Source organism: Polypterus senegalus, chromosome 10 (assembly GCF_016835505.1).
Source record: "Polypterus senegalus isolate Bchr_013 chromosome 10, ASM1683550v1, whole genome shotgun sequence".
Taxonomy (NCBI): domain Eukaryota; kingdom Metazoa; phylum Chordata; class Cladistia; order Polypteriformes; family Polypteridae; genus Polypterus; species Polypterus senegalus.
The window spans coordinates 729977-750859 of NC_053163.1; the positions used below are offsets into that span (position 1 = coordinate 729977).

At 46.3% G+C, this 20883-nt stretch overlaps 2 protein-coding genes across 2 annotated transcripts in view; both read left to right on the forward strand.

The window, feature by feature from the left end:
- The first annotated feature begins 956 nt into the window (after positions 1 to 956).
- Positions 957 to 7503, forward strand: LOC120536330 (acrosin-like). The gene is made up of 6 exons (XM_039764656.1): positions 957 to 1020; positions 1143 to 1332; positions 2399 to 2643; positions 4815 to 4966; positions 5048 to 5242; positions 5333 to 7503. The coding sequence occupies exons 1-6, from the start codon at positions 957 to 959 to the stop codon at positions 5348 to 5350; spliced, it is 864 nt and encodes a 287-aa protein (XP_039620590.1). The 3' UTR covers positions 5351 to 7503.
- A 1419-nt stretch (positions 7504 to 8922) lies between these two features.
- The window catches only part of LOC120536432, a 29100-nt gene continuing 17139 nt past the window's right edge, over positions 8923 to 20883 (forward strand). Inside the window, exons 1-6 of the mRNA XM_039764775.1 lie at positions 8923 to 9824; positions 11910 to 12248; positions 13224 to 13502; positions 16038 to 16130; positions 19480 to 19845; positions 20065 to 20364. Of these exons, the coding sequence (XP_039620709.1) occupies positions 9767 to 9824; positions 11910 to 12248; positions 13224 to 13502; positions 16038 to 16130; positions 19480 to 19845; positions 20065 to 20364 (1435 nt within the window). The 5' untranslated portion in view covers positions 8923 to 9766. The remainder of the gene's footprint in view (positions 9825 to 11909; positions 12249 to 13223; positions 13503 to 16037; positions 16131 to 19479; positions 19846 to 20064; positions 20365 to 20883) is intronic.

The following is a 20883-nucleotide window of genomic DNA, read 5'->3' on the forward strand; positions in this document are numbered from 1 at the left end:
GAGTCCACTGTCACCCTCTGAAAAACCCACTCTGATCCTCTTACAAGACGACAAAGGACCTGACTGAAGAAACCCTTTTGCTTTATTGGAAAAGTCTGACGTGTGTCTGGTAACTGAACTGTTAAAGAAAGGGAAGGAAATTACAAAGGGTGGCGTCCGGTGATACGGTGCACCCCTAAGAAGGGCTGCTGATGGTACGAGCCGAGAGCTCAAAAGCCCTACGCTGTCTGGCTGACAAGCACATGAGAAGGAGTGGAGTGAGCAGGTAGGTGAGGGGGCCGAGGAGCCGAGGTTAGGAAAAGGGAGTCCTTAGTGTTTAAGTCTCAATGTGAACACTTTAATATGCAAGAAAGGAGAGAGAGAGAGCTGTGGTGGGCACTCAGCTAGCTGACCTGATAACAAGCATGGTGACAGCTGGCTCTGCTAGCTGGAGATTACCAGTGACATCAGACTCGGGTGTCACATCCTAAAAGGGCTCACCTCGCCTGACTGAGGCCGAGTCCATAAAATGGGTGGCACAGTTTGAAAAAGAGCCCACCGTGTTGACTTAAGATGGCCGCCATGAGCTCCTGAGATTGATTCATCAGGCTGACATCTATCTATCTATCTATCTATCTATCTATCTATCTATCTATCTATCTATCTATCTATCTATCATATAGTGCCTTTCATCTATCTATCTATCTATCTATCTATCTATCTATCTATCTATCTATCTATCTATCTCTCTTCCTGTTATTTAGTGGTTTCCTGTTTATTTAGACCTTAATTTTATTCTTCATCATCTTTTCTATCGTCATCTGTGAGGTTCAGAGGTAGTAGTTGGTAGCAATGCCATCTTTCCTCAGTTCCCTAAGAACTCGCTGCCCTGGTGTGCCTTTAAATGAGTTCCCTTCACTCGCTCCTTTGTGTCTCGTCTGTTCAGATAGTCCATAACAGCAGCTCTGAACTACAAGATGAGGACGGCCATTCTGCTGGTTCTTCTTGGGTCTTGCTGCTGTTCTGCCCAGAGTGATGTTGGTAAGATCCTCGATGCTCCTGGTATTATTAGACCCCCACGTGGTGTTACAAGTTCACTGCGCCATTTCACTGCTCTAATTCTCCCTCTCCCTGCTCTTTTCCTTCCTCCTTTTCTTTTGCAGAGACTTGCAGCAAGAGGCCCCTGTTTCATGACACTGGCCCTCCCACGATCATCGGGAGGCAGCCCGCCGAGCCGGGCGCTTGGCCTTGGCAGATCAGCTTCCAGTGGAACGAGTTCCACATGTGTGGAGCCACCATCATCTCAAAAGAATGGGTCCTCACAACGACCACCTGTTTTCGGCGTAGCTCCTGGTGAGTAAAGATGCCCCGTGTGATGGTGTCACTCATCGTTTTTGTGGGGGGTTTCACCACACGTGTGCAGCACAAATGGGGAGTGAAATTCTGATTTTGGTAAACACAATATGATACAATAAAGACGAGTCAATATCACTGAAGAGACAGAAGGCACACTGGTGCCATCTCAGTGTCTGTGTGTGCTTATGCCTTCAGCACACGTGGTATACTTGGGGGTACTGATAACTTGGGATGGGTACTCACCATATGGTGATCTGCATCCAATTACAAGCCTCGGATATGACCTCTGACATCACTTAAAGGAATAATCGAGGCAAAAATGACAATTTTTATATAAAGGCAGGCTCACTTATGGGAAGCCTTCTGGACCTGCTGGAGGTGGTGGTGGCGGTGAAGAGAATGAAGGCTGATGGCCATTATGAACCACGCTACACATCCTCTCTCTGACATGCTGGCACACCATGTGGTTTGAAACTTGGTGAAACTTTGTAAATCTCACATTCTTTTGGGGAACGAAGATAAAGTGTGATCTTGAGTGGGCGCCTGTGCTGCTCTGGCCATGTATTCCATAGAGACCACCAGATGGTACGAGTGTGGCCTCATGGCAGACTGACGAAATACCGAATGGTACTGAATAGCAGAAGACATGCAACAAGTCAGAGAAGATGCCCCTGACGGGACAAAGTGAAGAACGACATGCTGAAGAGCAGCAAAGCACACAAACACGAAGAAGAAGACGACATTTTTTATTTTGGTGAACTAAAGGCCTCTTGCTGTTCTTCTGTTTAAAATGACACATGTCAGTCACGATCTGCTCGACTCACCTTCACCTTCTTGGTCATTTCCTTCTTATTAAATGCTGACAGGGCAGGTGGGTGCCACCCTAGGCCTTTCCAGGTGGTACCGATGTACACAGATAATGACAGACCATAAAAGTGAAGTCATTAGTTACGGGGAGCTAATGAGTAAATGATTCCGTTTGAATCTGAAAGGCGCCATTTGTTATGGAGGACGTCCTTTAAGTGACGTCCCTAACTCTGTCCCCTCTTTTTATGTTTTCCAGCCTCCCAGCCTGGAGGCTCGTCGCAGGCATAATAGATAAGAATGTCACAGATGAGAACAATCAGATTGTGAAGGTGAAGAAAACCATATTTCACCCGTACCCCTGGATGAACGACATAGTGCTGCTGCAGATAACGCCGCCGTTTAACTTCACGGACTACGTGCAGCCCATCTGTATGCTTGAAAACGAGGAGCTGGAGTTCACTTTCACTCATTGCTACATCAGCGGATGGGGAATCCATGACGGTAGGTGGAAGAGTCCGGTGGTGACGGCAGAGGTGGTCTTTCAGTTCAGCGCATGCGTTCAGAACCTCAGTTCAGGTGTTGGGCTCAGGGGCTCGCTGCACCAGCCAGTCAGGGAGAGTCTCGAGCGCAATAGTGAAGTTTGGTTGGCACAGATGCCTGACCCTTCTAACACAGGCTTATAAACTGGCATATGCCCTGTCCCTTCACCCTCCAACTTAGGCAGATTATATTTGGGGTGTCATCTCGGGTCCATCTAGGAGTTCAGTCAGAATCACTGGAAACTGCAGAGCCATCTTTGGTAAGATGAACACTAACCTCATTGCTGCTGGCGCTGCCCAGTGTGTTTGGTGTTGGAGTTACAAGTTACACTCTGGGGGGCGCTGGGTGCAACCATTGATGATTTAGAAAAAGTCTTCTTACACCTCCTTAATACACCCCCTCAGGTTTAATCGACTTGTCTTTTTGGAAAAGCTCACTCCATTAGGACTCAAAGCACACTCTAGGGGGCGCCACATGGATCCAGCTTGCTGAGATGTTGGGCTCTTTAATGCGCAGATCCGTAACTTGAGCACCACAGCAATCAGAATGTTCAGACCATTCATTTATGGGAGGCTTTTAACGTGTGCAGCCGAAGTCAGACTCTAGGTGGCGCTGTGCAATTTTAAAGACAATAAATATTTTGTAGCCTGAATGGAAATGAGTGGATGTTACAGTGAGGGTTGACTGCTTGCAGTGTGGCACAGACGTCAGGAAGGTCCTGCAGCACCACGAGGTAATGTGGACAGGTACAGAGTTGGGCGCCGTGTCTTCTGTACTTGGAGCCTCTTGGGATTTTCTTAAACTGTCAGCTGATCTTTGAAGGTTCAAAGGTTTTTTAAAGGTGAAAGTTGAGGATGTCTGCTGAATTTCAAGGTGGCGCTACTGAGTATGTTTTATCTAGGAGTTAGGATGCAGTGTAGCTCTCTGAGGGGGGCTTTATGGACCACCACTGGCAGTTTAGAAACAAAATTATTACATCCCCTCAGCTCATTAATGTACATGGAAAAGCTCACTCTGCTAAGACTTAACCCACACTCTAGGGGGCGCTATAACTTTTAAAATTGCTCACATGTTGAACAGCCATGAATTGCACACCTTACTAATGTTTAGCACATCCATTTGTAGGCCAAAACGTGTAACCAACTTTAGACCCGAGGGGGCGCTGTGTCTTTCTACATTTGAAAGGTAATACATATGATGGCATATTCTCTAATGTGATTGCAAATGAATTGGAATGTCTGTGATCAAAATCTAGCAGTCAACTGGGAGACACGGGTTCAAGTGACGGACAGACGCTTAGTCACCATGTCACTTCATATTGTTAGCCGATCTTTGAAGGTTTATGTCCCTTTGGATGGCGGGCTTGAATTCTCGTGTGTATTTCAGACTGAAGGTGGCGCCACTGAGGGTGTTTAGTTTTGGACTCGTTGTGCATAAATCGCATTCGCTCTCGGGGGGCTACGTGGGCCTCAATTGACAATTTAGAACAAAATCTTCTCATACATTGACGTATTTGGAAGAGCTGGCTCTGCTGTGACTCAAATGACACTCCAGAGGGGACACTAATGGTCACATTGCCAGAGTATTGAGTAGTTAAGGTCTCCATATAAATGTTCTTGTTTTTATATTTTCATTAAAATGTCCACCCTACTAGTGCAGAATGTTCAGCTGATTCGTTTGTGGTAAAGTCTTCAGACACACGTATAACCCAAATTAGACCCTAGATGGCGCCATGCCATTTTATATCGTTAAATATGAGGCCTCACTTTCAATCTGAATGAATAAGAATGTCATACTCTAGGTGGCACAATGTCACTTTAAATTTTAAAGGCACAAATTACGATGCCATATTTTCCAATCTGAATGGAAATGAATGTGCATATCAATGATGGGTGACTGCACAAATGCCAGGTGATGCCACTCGGCTGGGCGATGCGGGTTCCAGTGGGTGTGTAACTTTGTAGAAGTGTGAATATTCCATTGTTTTATTCTTTCGACTCCACTTCATTGTTGTAATTCAGTTTGATCGTAATGAGCCTCACCTGGAGCTGTGCCAGTGTCACATGACTTGCCCGCGTGTGCCAATATTCGCTGCCTCCCACTAATCCTCAGATTTCCCTTTCGTCATGTAGAAAGTTCAGACACTTTCCCAGACAGACTGCAGGAAGCCCAAGTGGAGTTGATCTCTTCGTCCACTTGCAACCAGTCGGACTGGAATCAGGGATACGTCACGTTCAAAATGCTGTGTGCTGGAAAAAAAGAAGGCAAAATTGGCAGCTGTGGGGTAAGCTGGCACGAGCAGTGCCCCTTCTGTGTGCGCAAGTGCCAGGGCCCTTCTGATTGTGTCGATTGTCTCTGCTGACAGGGGGACGAAGGAGGACCACTGCAGTGCTACCACGAGAAGGAGAACAAATTCTACCTGCTGGGGCTCACCAGCGGCGGCATCGGCTGTGCCATGCCAAAGCAGCCAGCCTTGTACACCCGCATCAGCAAGTTTTACAAGTGGATCATGGACAGCCAGCAAGCATTCCGAGTCAAAGAGGACCTGTGCGAAATTCAGGTGGGCATCCCGGCTGCTTCTTCGCGTCACACTCCTGTCTTCCAGTTCTCTGTCACCAGAATTTGAGTCGTCCTTTTGTTTCTTTTCCAGTTCTCTCCAGAATCGTGAGCAGCTCTGCAGATGTGCCAGGGAGTGAGGGGTCCATTTTGGTCTGCCGTTTGGCATCGTTGCGTGTCGGTTATTGTGACAAGTTGTTGCTTGTCCATTTAAGTTGGCACCCTTGTTCTTCTCATCATCATTCTCGTTTCCCCCAAACTCTTTAGGCGCCTCGATTTGTGATTCAGCTGACTCAGAATCGATGTGACCTTCCAGTCCCAGACACTCCACCCTGAGCCACCTTGGCACACAATGCGTCACACGGACCACCCCTGGTCTTAGGCAGGTAGGAGAGAACCGATCGACATGAGGAGATGCCAGTGATATGGCACCTCTAACCACCATGCCCACTACCAAAGGGAAATGGGCACCACACATTACGCTGTAGTCAAAATGCCAATGGTTGAGCCACTGTGGGGACACCATGAATATGTGGAAATGAGAGTCCATTGTGGGCAGGTGGACAAACACTGGATGAAGGATCTGAGATCTGGGAGGAGGAGGAGGAGGAGGAGGGGCCTACTTGATGATTAAGACCCCGCCTCTGACTGAGCCATATTTGTTTCTGTGTCTTCACCGTCGTGACACTCGATCCACGTTTTTAACATTTTTCACAGTTCCTTGCACAGACTGGGCTGTCATGAGGGTCTTTAAAATTCAAAGCTGTACAAAGAAACAAAGCGGAAAACCAGAAAAGTCAAACACACGGTAAGTCGCAGAGAAAGAGGATGAGCTTAGAAGGGACTATTGTAGTCGGCAGGACTGGAGCTCACAGGAGAAAGAGGCCAACGTGATCATCAGAGGCGGGTTAGCACTTTAGAACATTCGAGATGAGAACAGGCCAATCAGCCCAACAAAGCCCACCAGTCCTCTCTACTTATTTCTTCCATAAAAACATCAAGTAGAAGCACTCTGGGAGTCTCTGGTATTTCTTCCGCCAGCACCTCTGGGTGTGGCAGAAGTGCTGACATCCAGGGCTCCACAATCCCCTGGTGGTGGCTACGGGCCCCTATAGGGTTGAGCTTCCATGCTCATTTCCCATGGCCCCTATATAAACCATGGCGGCTGCCCTCTCCTGGTCCTTATAGGCATCCCGGCTGGGCATAGCCCCCAGCCACCTGCCACAGCTAACAATTCTTTCTTCAGACCAAGCTTTTATAGAACATTAGAACAATCTGGACGAGAACAGGCCATTCAGCCCAACAAAGCTCGCCAGTGCTGTCCACTTATTAACATCAAGAAAACATCAAGTCGAGTTTTGAAAGACCCTAACATCTTACTGTCCACCACAATACTTGGTCGCTTATTAGTAGGAAACACAAAGACACAAAAAGACCAACTTCCATGGCTGCTGTAAGGCTCAAATGGAGTCACTCGGGACACACAGGGAACAAGGATGGGCTTGGAAAGATGGCCGGTGTGCCCAGGGGCTGCAGACTTAGAGGGCGTCACGGTCAGAAATACCGAAGGGCGCGTGAAGAGTGAGGTGACACAACGTGGAAGATTCAGCGTCCACACATCAGCATGGCGGAGACGGAAACTCAGAATTCAGAGTTGTGTTTGTGTTGTGGTGAGGCTGGAGATTCAGCCATGAAGATGTTGTGGGAAACACGTGGAGGGGGACAAAAGGGTCACCAGAAGAGTGGCAGGTCAGAGACTGAGGGGACAAACCGAGAGCAGGACAGATGACGTTCTGTGTGCCCGTCTATGGAAAAGTCAGATAAAGGAGCACTGGAATCATTGGGAGTGGCGTCCTCGTGTGTGACACTCATGTATTTAGTGACTGGCATTGTCGTGTGTGACACTCGTGTATTTAGTGATTGGTGTCCTTGTGTGTGACACTCGTGTATTTAGTGACTGGTGTCGTCGTGTGTGACGCTCGTGTATTTAGTGACTGGTGTCGTCATGTGTGACGCTCGTGTATTTAGTGACTGGTGTCCTCGTGTGTGACACTCGTGTATTTAGTGACTGGTGTCCTCATGTGTGACACTCGTGTATTTAGTGCGTGACGTCCTCTGTTCTCCTATCTTGCCCTGAGTGTTGGGTTCTGCACTGCGTCTCGTGTTTTGCCCCATCTTTTAATGCCCAACGCACCTCCAGCCGTCCTGAGTCGGGGTCTCTCTTTCTTTCTCTCTTTCTCTCTTTCTTTCTCTCTCTCTGAGTTGCACTTCCTAAGATTTCTTCCATTTTTTCTTTCTTTCCAAGGCTTTCTGGGATTTTTTTCTTGTCTTTTTTAAGGAGTTGAGGGCCTGTTCAGGCTCATCAGGGCATTCCTAGTGTGAGTTTGGGGCTGTGCAAGAAATGAATTGTCGAGGCTCTGAGGAGCAAATGCCATGTCGGGAATGTAGAGTTAGGTTTGATGACGTTTAGCCATCCAAGGTGACTTACAGTAACATTGTAGGGACACTTACAGCAGTTGTATTTCGTTTGGTCATTCAGTTGGAGGACAGACAGCTGACACGACGTGCGCAGGGCTGAGTCTCACAGTCTCCTCTATCTGAGCCCACAGTCTCAGTCTGAAGCCCAAAGCTTTAAGCAGCACACCACACTGCCTGTCCAGATTTGGCTTCTCTCTGGTTTATTTATTCGACTGACCCCTTTGTCTAAGATGACTTACAGAATTTCATGTCCAGGTCACGTGACTCGCTCAGGGGAGCACAGTGGTGTCAGTAGTGGGATCTGAATCCACAACCTCGGGGTCTGAAGTCCAAATCCCTAATAAATACTCCGCCGCACGGCCTGCTGGGTAATGTTTGATTCTTTGGGTGAAAGGATGTGAATTTGTCTTGTCGACTTCTGAGCTCCGGCCAGCATTTCAGCTCACGTTGGTCTAATCGATATGAGGCGGAATAACATGGTGGGCTTTAGCTGTTAGTCAGCTCTGTTAGGCTTGGGGGGCTTTAAGCATTGAATGAACTGTGAACCTTCTGGATTGATTGTAGTTTTGATTTGATTTTTATTTTCATTCAGCAATATGTGACATATTGTAGTTTCATAACTCTTTCATTGTATATATATATATATATTTTTTTTTTTTGAAAATAAATAAATTACAGGGACAATAAGGTGCAAAGCAACCATTGTCAAAAATAATAATAAATAAAATAATAATACAGCAGTGCTTATAAAACATAGCAAGGAAAAATGAGTAGTGAGAATTGTTTAGACAATCTTCATATAATCGTTCTACTTTTAAATATGTTTAAAGAAAGTCAAAAAATTAAGTTCATCCATCCATCCATTATCCAACCCGTTATATCCTAACAACAGGGTCACGGGGGTCTGCTGGAGCCATTCCCAGCCAACACAGGGCACAAAGCAGGAAACACACCCTGGGCAGGGCGCCAGCCCACCGCAGGGCACACACAAGACAATTTAGGATCGCCAATGCACCCAACCTGCATGTCTTTGGACTGTGGGAGGAAAGCAGACCACCAGGAGGAGAACATGCAAACTCCACACAGGGAGGACCCGGGAAGCAAATCCAAGTCTCCTAACTGTGAGGCAGCAGCGCTACCCACTGCGCCACCCTAAAATTAAGTTCAATCATCAATATTATTATTATTATTATAGAAATAAGTAAGAAAAGTCAAGATATAATTTAATTAAAAAGAAATATTGAACACAATATATCTATGAATGTATCTAGTGAGACTACTGCAGATTACTGATCAAAGGGCTAACTAACTCAAAATCATAGAACATATAAATGTATACAAAGTCAAATAAAATTTACAAAATCAAAAAGTACACATAAATGAAATTACCAATAACAAAAGGATCTGTAATATTAAGGTAAAAACCCAACTTGGTACAGGAACAGACCAAAATATCATCCCTTAAACATTATCCGGGATAAGGACATCCAATTAGACAGAAAACCATAACGGAGAAGAAAATAATAAAGAAAACTCCGCAAATGAAGGAGCGCTCAGTCGACAGCTGCGTATCCGCACACCCACGGACACCCGCGGACACGCGCAGACTCGCGCAGACACCCGCAGACACACGCGGACACGCGCAGTCCTGTTGTGTTGAGCATTTCTTGCTAATTCTGTCCTCTCCTGCCCAGATTTCTTATTTCTTAATTTTTTTGTTATGTTTGGAAGATTTCGAGTCGTGTTTTTCGGCGTATCTGAGGTATATTTAAAAGGCAGACGATTATATAAATATTGTCCGAACAATCCTCAGTTTCTCGAAGGTGCCATGTAAAGTGTGTGTGTTTTTAATTCGGACCCTAGCAGGGCGCTATAAAGCAGGTGCGCCCGAAAGAGCCAAGACGAGGGCCGTGACGGCTCGTTAGGCAAACAAACTCCTGCGCTCCCGAGAGGCGTGTACTCCTCCTCTGCACTCTTACCTTTCAGAAGTAGGAAGACAAAAAAAAAATTGGGAAACAAATCAAAAGTGAAACAAAATTCGGAATACAAGATGAAGACGGCGGCGCGGCTGGGGCTCTGCTTTCTGCTCGTTTATTCCGCGCTCCCCGGTGAGTGTCCCGTTTTTGATTTTGTTCTTTAAATTGCGTTGTGTCCTCCTTCCTTTGTCCCACCGCTTGCTTCTCTTGCAACTCCCCTGGGGCTCCCCACTTTCATGCTCAATCTTTTCCCGGGTATTCCCTAGCAGTGAGTCGGCTGAAGTCCGGAATTGGCGTGGAGTGAGGGGGCTAAGCGAGGGCTGCCTGGTGGTGGGCGTACGGGGTGGTATGGCAGTGCGATGGGCAGTGCGAGTCAAAACCGAACGAGTCACTAAGTGAACGACAGCAGGCAATCTGACACCCCGACCCCCTACTCGTCAACTGCAGCACAATCGTGCGAATGGGCTTAAAAAGGGCAACTTGAGCAGGGGAGGAGAGACCACCGCGTTGTGGTGGGCAGCTGATCAAAGACGCCGTCTTCTGCACCTTTCAAGCAATCAGTGCTCTTCTCGAGTGTCCCAAACACAAATGTTGTTCTACTGGCGTGACACAATGAGGCTCATCAAAGAGAAGGTGTGGGGTGTCAGGTGACTCATTGTTTCGCCTGTCACTTTCTCGTCGACGCCTTTACTTAGCAGTGCCATCTCACTCCTCTTCTAGAACTGGCTGCCCATTAATTGTAGCGTTATTTTTTCCCACCCAATGTATTTATTTTACTGGACAAACAAATTCAATTCAAATAAATAAATAAATAATAAATAAATAAAAACAAAAGCCTGACTTCGATCTGTGTCTTTATTATCCTTCAAGCTGCAAACCAGAGAGGTGAGAATGCATTGACAGTCCTGGCTCTTGGAGTTATGGATGGCTTGTGTCCACTCATCTGGACTAATGGCTCTCTGTTAAGTCCGTTCCAGGGTGTCAAGCTGTCCTTTGGGAGTCACAGCTGGCTGAATCGCATCTGGCGCCCCCTAGACGAGGTTCATCCGTGGTGTCCCCATGAAATAAAAACCCCATGTCAAGATAACAGCACAAATAATGGATGTAAGAAATGCAGATGTCCTTTTTTAGTAGAACAGACCAAAATAACGGCAACTAAACGTGTGCAAAGTGCACTCAAATGAATTATAATACCAATAATATTAATAATAATACAAGAAGAAGAAGAAGATAGCTTCTATGACTGCTACTCAAACACTGCCATGTTCTTCATGAGCACAAGTCCATCATAATGAGAGGCCATGAGATACAAAAAGGTACTGCAGGGTCTGCCTGAGACCACCAGCACTAGCAGGGAGAAGACCAAGCAGTTACTCAAGTCCAGGGTCATGGAGGCGAGGAGGCAGCACTACAAGGAGAAGCCTCTGCATGGCCAGTTCTTGACCAACCTGGACAGGCCGTACGTCAACAAGGACTTGACAAACGCATGGCAGGACTCAAAAGGCACATCACAGCCACTGAGCAGCAGGACTTGAACACCTGGCACCACCAGAAGCCTGTCATGGGCACTCCACTCAACGGCAAATGTCCACAGAACTCGGGGATGTCTGTGATGCCCGACAGCACCTTTGTGCACGGGGGGGTCCTGGGCTTGAACCCTTGTTCAGGGTTTACCATAGGCATTCTGTCTTCTGAAAGACTGAAATTCTGTGAGGGACCCTCTGTAGACGGCACATCTGCCCCTCGCCCAACAGATCAGTGAACACTGCATGCACCTTCAGACGTGGCATCAGAGTTCACCATTTATGCAAACTCGTCACCTCTGTGCGCTTCACTGTCACTAGAACTAGAACCTGTCATGCTGTCACTATCATAACATGACAAATCGATTTTTCCTTCATGCTGTGACAGCCCATTTTCAGCTGCCCTACTGCCACCAATGCTGTCTGTCAGCCACTCTTCTGTCACAACATGCAGTTCTCTGAGGACTGTTTGAGACCAAAGGCTTCACGGCACAAGCCACCAGTTTGACCCCCGGTGACCTGAACTCGGGAGTGGCCTCCATTGTTGCTGTGCTGCCACACTCTAATGACTGCAGGACAGGAGAAGGAAGCCCTCATGATTGTCCTGTAGCGGATGTTTTGCTGTTGTCAGTTGTGTTCACTCATTAGATCCTTCATTTTCTTCCTCCTTCTTCTTTTTGTGGTTGTTTTCCAGGTCTCCATGCAGCGGTCAGCGTGTATTTACCAGAGCGAGAAATCGTTGCTGTCAGGAATTCAGACACCCTGCTACAGTGTTTCTTCATCGTGACCACAGGCCACATTGACCCCAGCCAGCTGAAGATCACGTGGTCACAGTATGGGTTTCCAATGGCCATGTTTGAAGGCTTACAAAACACTGACAGGAAAGATGCCACCATGTTCAGAGAAGAAGTGCTAAAGGGGAACGCGTCACTCCTGCTTCAGAAAATCGTGAAGCGAGACGAGGGGCCATACGAGTGTGAGGTGGAGCACAAGGGACAGGTGGACTCGGCCACAGTCGTCCTGCACATCCAAGGTAAGCACAAGTGTGTCTGAATAAAGAGAGAGACTGGCGAGGGTGGTGAAGCTGCCTACTGAGACCGTATGTCAGGCCTGGAGCGCACTGTCATTATTTTAACGCCAGCCTCTTTCCCCTCGTTTGCCCCAGTGCCCTTTTCTCCTGTTGGGAACTGGTTGATCACGTCCAAGGACAAGTCTACGCCATCTCTTAGTTGCAATAAACTGAGAAAAAGCAACAGCGAGCAATGTGCCGTCTAGGCTGCTGTTTTTGAACACAAAGTATGGCCGTGATGATTATTGCTGTAAATTCCACCAAAATTGTACACTAAGTAGATGCATGCTGGCTGCGTTGTTTTGTATGCCATCTTGGTACCTTCAGCCCATAAAAAGCAGATCACTGCTCTTCTGTGGTGCAGATGGAGAACGAGGCAGCCATGTTTACTCCTAGAAAACAACAGGAGAGGTGGACGGGTCGAGGAGGAGACCTGGACTCACCGCGTGTCCACATGTGTGTTCGGGGAAAGCTGTAGAGCCCCCCCAAACCAAATGGTCACCAAAAGGCAGACAGTTATTGACTTAGCCTCATAATGGAAATAAAGGAAACAGAAATAAACGGGGTCACTGATTAAAATGTAACAGAATCCTGACCCATAAAGTGCTCCACTGCCCACCAGAAGGTCTGGGCACATCACGGTGGGCTATCATCCCAAGACGACTACTCAGAGATGTTCCTGTGTCTCATTGGTTTGTCTCATCCAGTTACTGCTCTGCATCTTCTCCTTTGTGTCTCCTCGTGTCTTCACCGCTTCCTATATTCCTCTGTCCATTCATTAAAGTCTTGGACGGTGTTACATTCCCTTAAGTGTCTCTCAGTGTCTCCTCAGTTTTACTCAGGGTGTCCTCTTCACACTGGGCCCAAAACGTCTGTGTTGCTCCATGTCTTATTAACTCCTCCTGACCTCCTGTAATTTCCATTTCTTGTTTTCCTCAGTTCCTCCTGAGGTTTCCATGTCCCCAGAGTCAGTTCACCTTCTCGCTGACAATACAGTGACGTGTTCAGCACGGAGCTTCTACCCGGAGCTCATCACTTTTATCTGGAAGAGAAGTGGGAAGGCCGCTGAGACTCAGCAACATACCGAGCCACAAATGAACCCCGATGGCACCTTTAACTCAGAGAGCGTTTACCGCTTCACCCCGACCAGCCACGATGACCTGACCTGTGAGGTGCACCACGTGGCGCTGAAGGAGCCGCTGAGAAGATCTGTCACATGTGAGTAAAGCTGTTTGAAAGGAATGAACTCACATTGCACTGCACAGAGTTTGGCAGGAACAAGTCAGGCCTTCTGTCACATTTTAAAGAGTCGTCCAAGTCTCTGTGGTCCCCTGAGGTTATCTGTGGTGCCGCTCACAGCTGGCTGTATATGTGGTGGCCGTGGTGATGTCTTAGTGCTCATGCCAGCAGTTCATACATGGGGCCAGTTTTCATTTGTAATTTGGCTTTGTTCACTCGCCAACACTCACTCATTACATTTTCGTCCCCCACTGCTTCTCTTACTTGTTCTCAGCCAGGGAGGTTTGTGCTCCACATCTACTTTCTGAGTTTTCAAATCGTCCGTCTGCTATTCACAGATCCACCTGAGTCAAAGCTGATTGTGGCTATCAGGTCCAAGGTCTTCATAAGTCCATGTACAGTATATCCACAAGCTCCCAAAGACCCCTCTGACAGTGCAGTCTGGGGGGCTTCACAAAGGGGAATCTCAAAAACATGGCTTTAGGTGTGAAACTCTACTGGAATCTCAGATACAACCTTTCTTTGTCACTTGTTAGTTTAGTAGATTAAACTAGTAAATGAAACAAACCCCAGGAGGAGTTTATCAACCGCACCAAACTTGAATTTTGTATTTCTCACACTTGTGGTGCCACAGAGGAGAGGTCAGTGCATTATGCCTGAGCGTTTGGGCTCCACTTCAGTTAACATTCGGCCATTCAGAACACAATGACTGAATGAATGGTTGATATGCCATTCTAACTTGCATTCTCTTCCAGTTCATCCATTCTCATCCAGGAAGGGGAGTCCCAACACTTTTGGTTGGGACGTCTCTTTCTGTGTGTCCTCCATCCATTTTATGGGGGTTTTGTGTGGACCCCCAAGCCATCCATTAAAATATATATATATATATATATATATATATATATATATATATATATATATATATATATATATATATATATATATATATATATATAGTCACAAAAAGACTCCAGACAGTCAAAAAGGTTTGCGCTCAGCCATGTCTAAGGCAATCGCATGGGAACTTGTGGGGGTCTTTGCGCGTGTCAGATCAAGGGACGCCTTTCACCATTCAGGGAGACTGCCAAGTTATCCTCTTTAATAAAACCCCTGTGTGTGTCCAAGTGTCCGTGTGTGTGTGTGTCTTCTGGTAAAGTGCGCATGCGCGGGGCGCTCTGCATGAGGACGCGCACACACTGGAAGCTGGGCGCGCAGTGAATGGCCGATAAATGATATATATATATAGTGTTGCCCCTTTAAACCCAAAAGACAGGCACTCAGGACACCAGGTAAAAGCACCAAGAAGATTTTTAATTATTTTCTTTTCCTCCAACAATGCTCCCCAAGCACCACAGCCGCAATGAACAATTAAATGAACACAATACACAATAATAATTCCCTCTCTCTCCATTTTCTCCTCCACACCTCCCAACAAGCTTTGTCCTCCTCCACCCGACTGTGGCTCCCATGCTGGGTTCTCAGCAGTCCTTTAAATAGTTCCAGACCTGGAAGTTCTTCCATCCTTCTGATCACGTGACTTTAAGCACTTCTGGGTCGCATAGAAAACTTAAGTTTTTCTTCAGCCCAAAAGCACTTGTGGGCTTCCATTCCCATGACCTTCTAGCATTTCCTGGGCTATTTCCTCCTGCAGCGACTCCTTGTGGCACCCACGGTACCCAGAAGGACTGTGATGCCAAACTCTAGATCACAGGGTGTCCTGCGGGAATCCATGGCACCGCTATGTTGCAGGGAAATCGTCATCTAGCGTTCTGGGGGAGGCAATGTCCCAAAGTAGCTGCCTTCTTCCATCCTTTGACTCTTTGGGCATCCTGGCCGAGTTGAGCTGCCGGCCGTCCATCACAATATATATATTCTTTTTTAAGTCTGAGTCGTAATCATATTATTAGGTGGTTACTTTCCAGGTAAAACTTGTGGTTGGTCAGCCAGTTGGCAAACATCCACCACGTTCTCGAGAGTTGCCTCAGACGCTGACATCCGAGGTTCAATCCCCGTGTGGAGATGCTAAAGTGTGTACACCTGACGAGCCCCAATAAGGGTGAAGCACATGTCATGTATTCTTTGTACTCGTATTTGTCAGATACTGCATCACATACTGTGCGTATATATATGTATACTGTACATTATAACGAAATGCTAAGATCAGTCTGGGATCTCAAACACTTCCCAGTGGCTGCTAATCATTTTGAAGCCCTGCAGATGATCTAAGACTTGCATTGTCCCAGTAGAAGTCTGGACTCTGACGAAGCCCAAGCATTTCAAGGAGTGAGCTTTACTCTGAGCCGTCAGGATTGTCCACCCTGGTGGACTGCGTCTATCATGGGATTGCGATATCAGGAGATTGTGTGTGTCTGAGTAAACACATGATGGGCTCTGTATGGAAAGGGCAGCTTGAGCTTGTGAGGGTTTCAGGGACATTTGGAGTGCTGTTGCCGCCAAACAAAGCTGGAGATGATGTGGTGAAGCTCTTCTTCTTCTGTCTTCTCTTTCATGCAGATAAAGGGTTGACTGTTGCAGGGGTTGGTGCCATTGTGGCCACAGTGCTAATCCTACTCTTCATTGTGCTCCTCTACTTCTGGTTCTCTTCAGGTGAGTTTCCTTTTGTCTCCTCTGTCTGATCTTCTGTGAAACAAGCACCTCACATCATCTGTGATGCGTAAAAATGACTCCACCCTGATCCTTGTCTACTTGGAAATGTTTTTGTTTTTGACTATTTTTTGTTATTTTTCTAAGTTAAAGATTTTATTCAGTTCTAAAGATCTTTTAGCCATGGTGTGTCCCCACTTATTTTCCTCTTTCGTGCCTTCTTTGCTTATTGTAAATTATCCTTTTTCATATGTTTATTGTAAGTATGAATCTTTAATTAATATCGTTCTGTTTCTTTACTATTTCGTTGCTGTGTATTTTGTGTTGTTCTCTTATGTTTCTTTTGTTTTGTGGGTGAAACCTCAAGAGACGGGACCACCCTGAGACCACCCTATACATTACGTGTGCTGGAGAGTGGATCCTTTACTGGCTCATTGAAGTTCATATACTGTACTGTACTGCTGACACCTTTATCCAATGCAACTTGCAACATTTATGATATCACTGGTGACATTTCTTTTGGTTTTTCCATTTGGAGCCCAAGCAGGTGAAATGACTTGCTCAGTGTCACACGGTGTCAATAGCAGGATTTGAACCCACAACCTCAGGGCTTGAAGTCCAAAGCCTTAACTACTGCACCACACTGCCGGGCCAGGATCATCACTGGTCTATCCAGCCGAGCCTCACCTTAACCCAGCTAGGCTTCATCTGGAGCAGGCCCATAAACAAGGAGCTGGCAAAACAACTATAAATATCACCAGCAATATAACAGAAGCCCCAGAAGAGGAGTATAAATGTTTGGTTTGTAGTGAAAAGGACAAGTAAAGAATCTTTATAAATGAAAGATTTGTTAACAAAAATAGTAAAAAAAAAAAAATACAAAGAAAACCCAGTCTTCACTTTGGAGCCAGTCCTAAGCCCTCATAAATGGGGAGAGTGAGCTTCAGGAAAGACATCTGGCCGTAAAAATCTTGCTGAAACCACATGGATGTGGGTAAAGACAAAGAGGAAGAAGAAAAATAAGTCCAATACAAAGAAACTCTCTAAAGAGCAAAACTCCTTGGGGAGATAGCAGGCAGGCAGAACGCTCTTCATGGGATGGGAGGAGCCAGGTGCTTGAGTGACAGCAATCTGGGGGTGTCTAGATGATTGAGTGACAAAGGCTGCAAAGAAACTCTGCCAATATTCATGTTTGCGCCTGATGAGAACCCTCAGTGCCAGGATGTGGTCAATGGTAGACTTCTTAGGTGTAAAACCAGACTGCTCCGGTTGCTGGTTAGTGAGCAAGTAATCACGGATCTTATTGAGGATGACCCTAGCAAGGACCTCACCAGCTGGTCACCCTTCCCTTTCCAGATCAGGACGACAAGTCCCGTTTTCCAGTCAGTTGGGATGATGCCAGTCTCCTAAATGGAAGCAAAGATTGCTTGCAATGCCAGAAGGACAGCCTGACCACCAGACTGGAGAAGTTCACCTCGGATACCACAGATCCCTGCAGCCTTTTCTACACTCAGTGGGTTCACCACCTGTGCCATTTCTGTAAGATTGGGGGAATCATAGCTAATTGGAGGATCAGCCTCAAGAACCATGGACCAGAGGTGTCCAACATCCTAGCTGGAGGGGATCATCTTTAAACATCTGCGCTTTGCCTCTGAATCACACCAGTTCTGATCCCCAACTGGCCTAACCCCATTGGCTCTCCTACATTTTTGACTCTTTCAGAGATGAGGCTCCAGAGGTCTTTCCACCATCCCCTTCATCTCCTTCTGGGGACAGCAGAAAGGAGTCCTGTCTGTTACGGTGGCTGGATTCAATCCTGCCACCAACCCCCAAGTTTTCCCTATAAGGTGGAGGACCACTTGTAGGGTGGGATGTAGTCTAATGATATACCCAGGACTTATATGAGGCACCATGCGCAAAAAAATACATACAAAATTATAATAATGAAGCCTGCAAAGGTATTTAAATTCAAGCATACATGTAACATCACTTCAATCTTTTAAGTTACACTTGGATATATTTGAATGTTTACTCATTTGAATATGAATATTCCGACCCTAATTTTGGTGTCATTTGATAGCCCTAGTTCACCTCTAAAGAAGAATACAAAATCCCAAACCCAATAAAGAAGTATATGGTGATGTCTTAGCATTTGATCAGTGAAAGTCCCAATCTTAAATAAGTCTGGGGGACCCGCCTTCCCAGACTTAAAACACAAAGGACAAGGAACATAAAGTTTAGAAAATCTTCTTATCGAACCAGTAACTTAGCCTGACGTCTTTGTGTATTCATATGTGTTCTGTCAGATACTGTTTGAAGGACACTGTGTGTGTGTGTGTGTGTGTACATGTAAGTGTGTGCGCGTCATACACTCTGCACACTCACACTTTCACTTGCACTTTATTATTTGCACCTCTCCTTTTTAATCCTTCTATTCTGCAAACTTGTATGAAGTTTTTCTTTTGAACTTGTGTTAGTTCTGTTATTTGTATGTGACGTTGTGTTCCGCCATAAACAGTTCCAAGTCTACCAAGTCAAATTCCTGCACATTAAGTACCGGCGATTAAAAGGGATTCAGATTCGGACTTTGATATAATGTCAGAGTGCCAGTTGTCTGCCAAGTGGTGATCAGGTTTGTCAGTCCTGTCTGCTCCATCACTAGACCTTTCCCACAATGCTTTAATTATGACTGATGTCAATATGGGAACCCATTGGCATTGAATGTAAAAAGAAACGAAACGATTCAAGAGTAAAGTGAAAGTAACAATAAAGGTGAAAGATTTAGTTGAGGGCGGCGCAGTGGTGCAGTGGTAGCGCTGCTGTCTGGCAGTAAGGAGACATCAGTTCGCTTCCCGGGTCCTCCCTGCGTGGAGTTTGCATGTTCTCCCCGTGTCTGCATGGATTTCCTCCCACAATCCAGAGACATGCAGCTTAGGTGGATTGGCGAATCTAAATTGTCCCCAGTGTGTGCTTGGTATGTGGGTGTGTTTTTGTGTGTCCTGCGGTGGGTTGGCACCCTGCCCGCCCAGGATTGGTTCCTGCCTTGTGCCCTGTGTTGGCTGGGATTGGCTCCCGTGACCCTGTGTTCGGATTCAGAGGGTTGGAAAATGGATGGATTTAGTTGGGAATTGTGCCATATGATGGGAAGAATGAGATCTGCTGCTGTGGTCTAATCAATGATCCTCAGACGTTGTTGACCAATACGCTGTTTAGATTGAAAGACTGTCAAGAGTAGTTACTGCAGGTTTTTAAACCGTTAGACACAGAAGATGTAAATGTCTCCTGCATCTGACTGGCAGCAGTGACCGGATCACTAAAGCCAACTTGTCACCTCTGTCTCTTTGTGTTTCAGTGTACCTGTCGCCTCTTCACCCCTCCAAGCTGCTTCAAGATGAGTCCGTCTCAGTGCAGTGCACCATCACAAGCTGGAACCCTGAGATGATCAAACTGAGCTGGTTTATAAATAACAGGAAAATCAAACTGGATAGGAAGGATGGGGACGTCAAGGACGAGGCCTCAGTACCCCTACAGGACCCTTCTAATTATACTCTGCATACAGGATCCTCTGAGAAAGGCTTTGGTCCAAAGGAGACCCCTGTCACCCTGAAATTTAGAGTTTACAGATCTGACCACCAGGGGGCAGAACTTAAGTGTCAGGCCACTCACCTGCTGACCAGGAGGCGCGTGGAGCGCTCAGTAACCTTGGAAGACACGCCTAGTAAGTGACCTTCTGAGGCCTCGCTTCATGTCGTCTTCTTTTTCTGCTGTTGATTTATTACAGTACATCTGTTATTTTGTTGTAGTAAGTGACCATCCTTATGTTACTGAATGCTCAGCGCTGCTCACTGATTGTCTTCATTTTCTCTCAGTGCCTGATAGTTACTGATTAATGACAGTAGGGATAATAACTGATGTCTCTCAATTTTCCTGATCCCAGTTCGTCCCCGACTCTCGGAAATCGAAAATGTCTCCCAGAATTCAGACACTGATGTGAAGCTGCAGATCCGAGCTGAGGAGTTCAAGCCACGAGATATTAGCTTCACCTGGTCACTGGCGGGGGGCACAGTGACCTCAGATTCACTTGACATCACAGAAAACCCTAATGGGACCTTCAGTGCTGTGAGTGTCTGCCCCGTCCCGCTGTCTGTGATCCAGACTCCAGGATTCAAGGTCTCTGTCATAACCAAGCACATCTCACAACGAGAAGTGGAGAGAAGAGTCACGTGTGATACTCCAGGTAAACAAGCCATACGTAAAAAAGTGCAAAGCCTGAAATGGGTATGGGTACGAGAGACAGGGGTGTGGGTGTGTGGCTGGCATATAAAGATTCAAATGTTCAGTTTTTATTTTTTCAAATTCTCCATTATAATGTTGTCACTCAGATGCACACCCATACAATTTATTTGCATGATATAATAAATCAGCAACAACGAAATAGCAGCAGAGTGCAGGCTACAAAATTAACCAAAGCCAGAGCAACGCCTCACTAGGTCTGACCTCTGAAGCAGGCCTCACTGCAGGCAGCCGAGCTCCAAATGCGAAAGGCAAGTCTTCCAGCTCAGGCTTTACAGTTCAGAAACGTCAAGAATACTCAGGAAATGCCCGTCAGAAGAGAAGACATCAGAACATTTCTTTGGCCTCATGTATAAAATACACATACACTGGGAAACGTGCAGAAGCCATTTCTTACGCAAAAGTCAGGATTTAGAAAACCTGAACGTGATGGGAAAATTGACTTAAACTTACAAAAATTGTT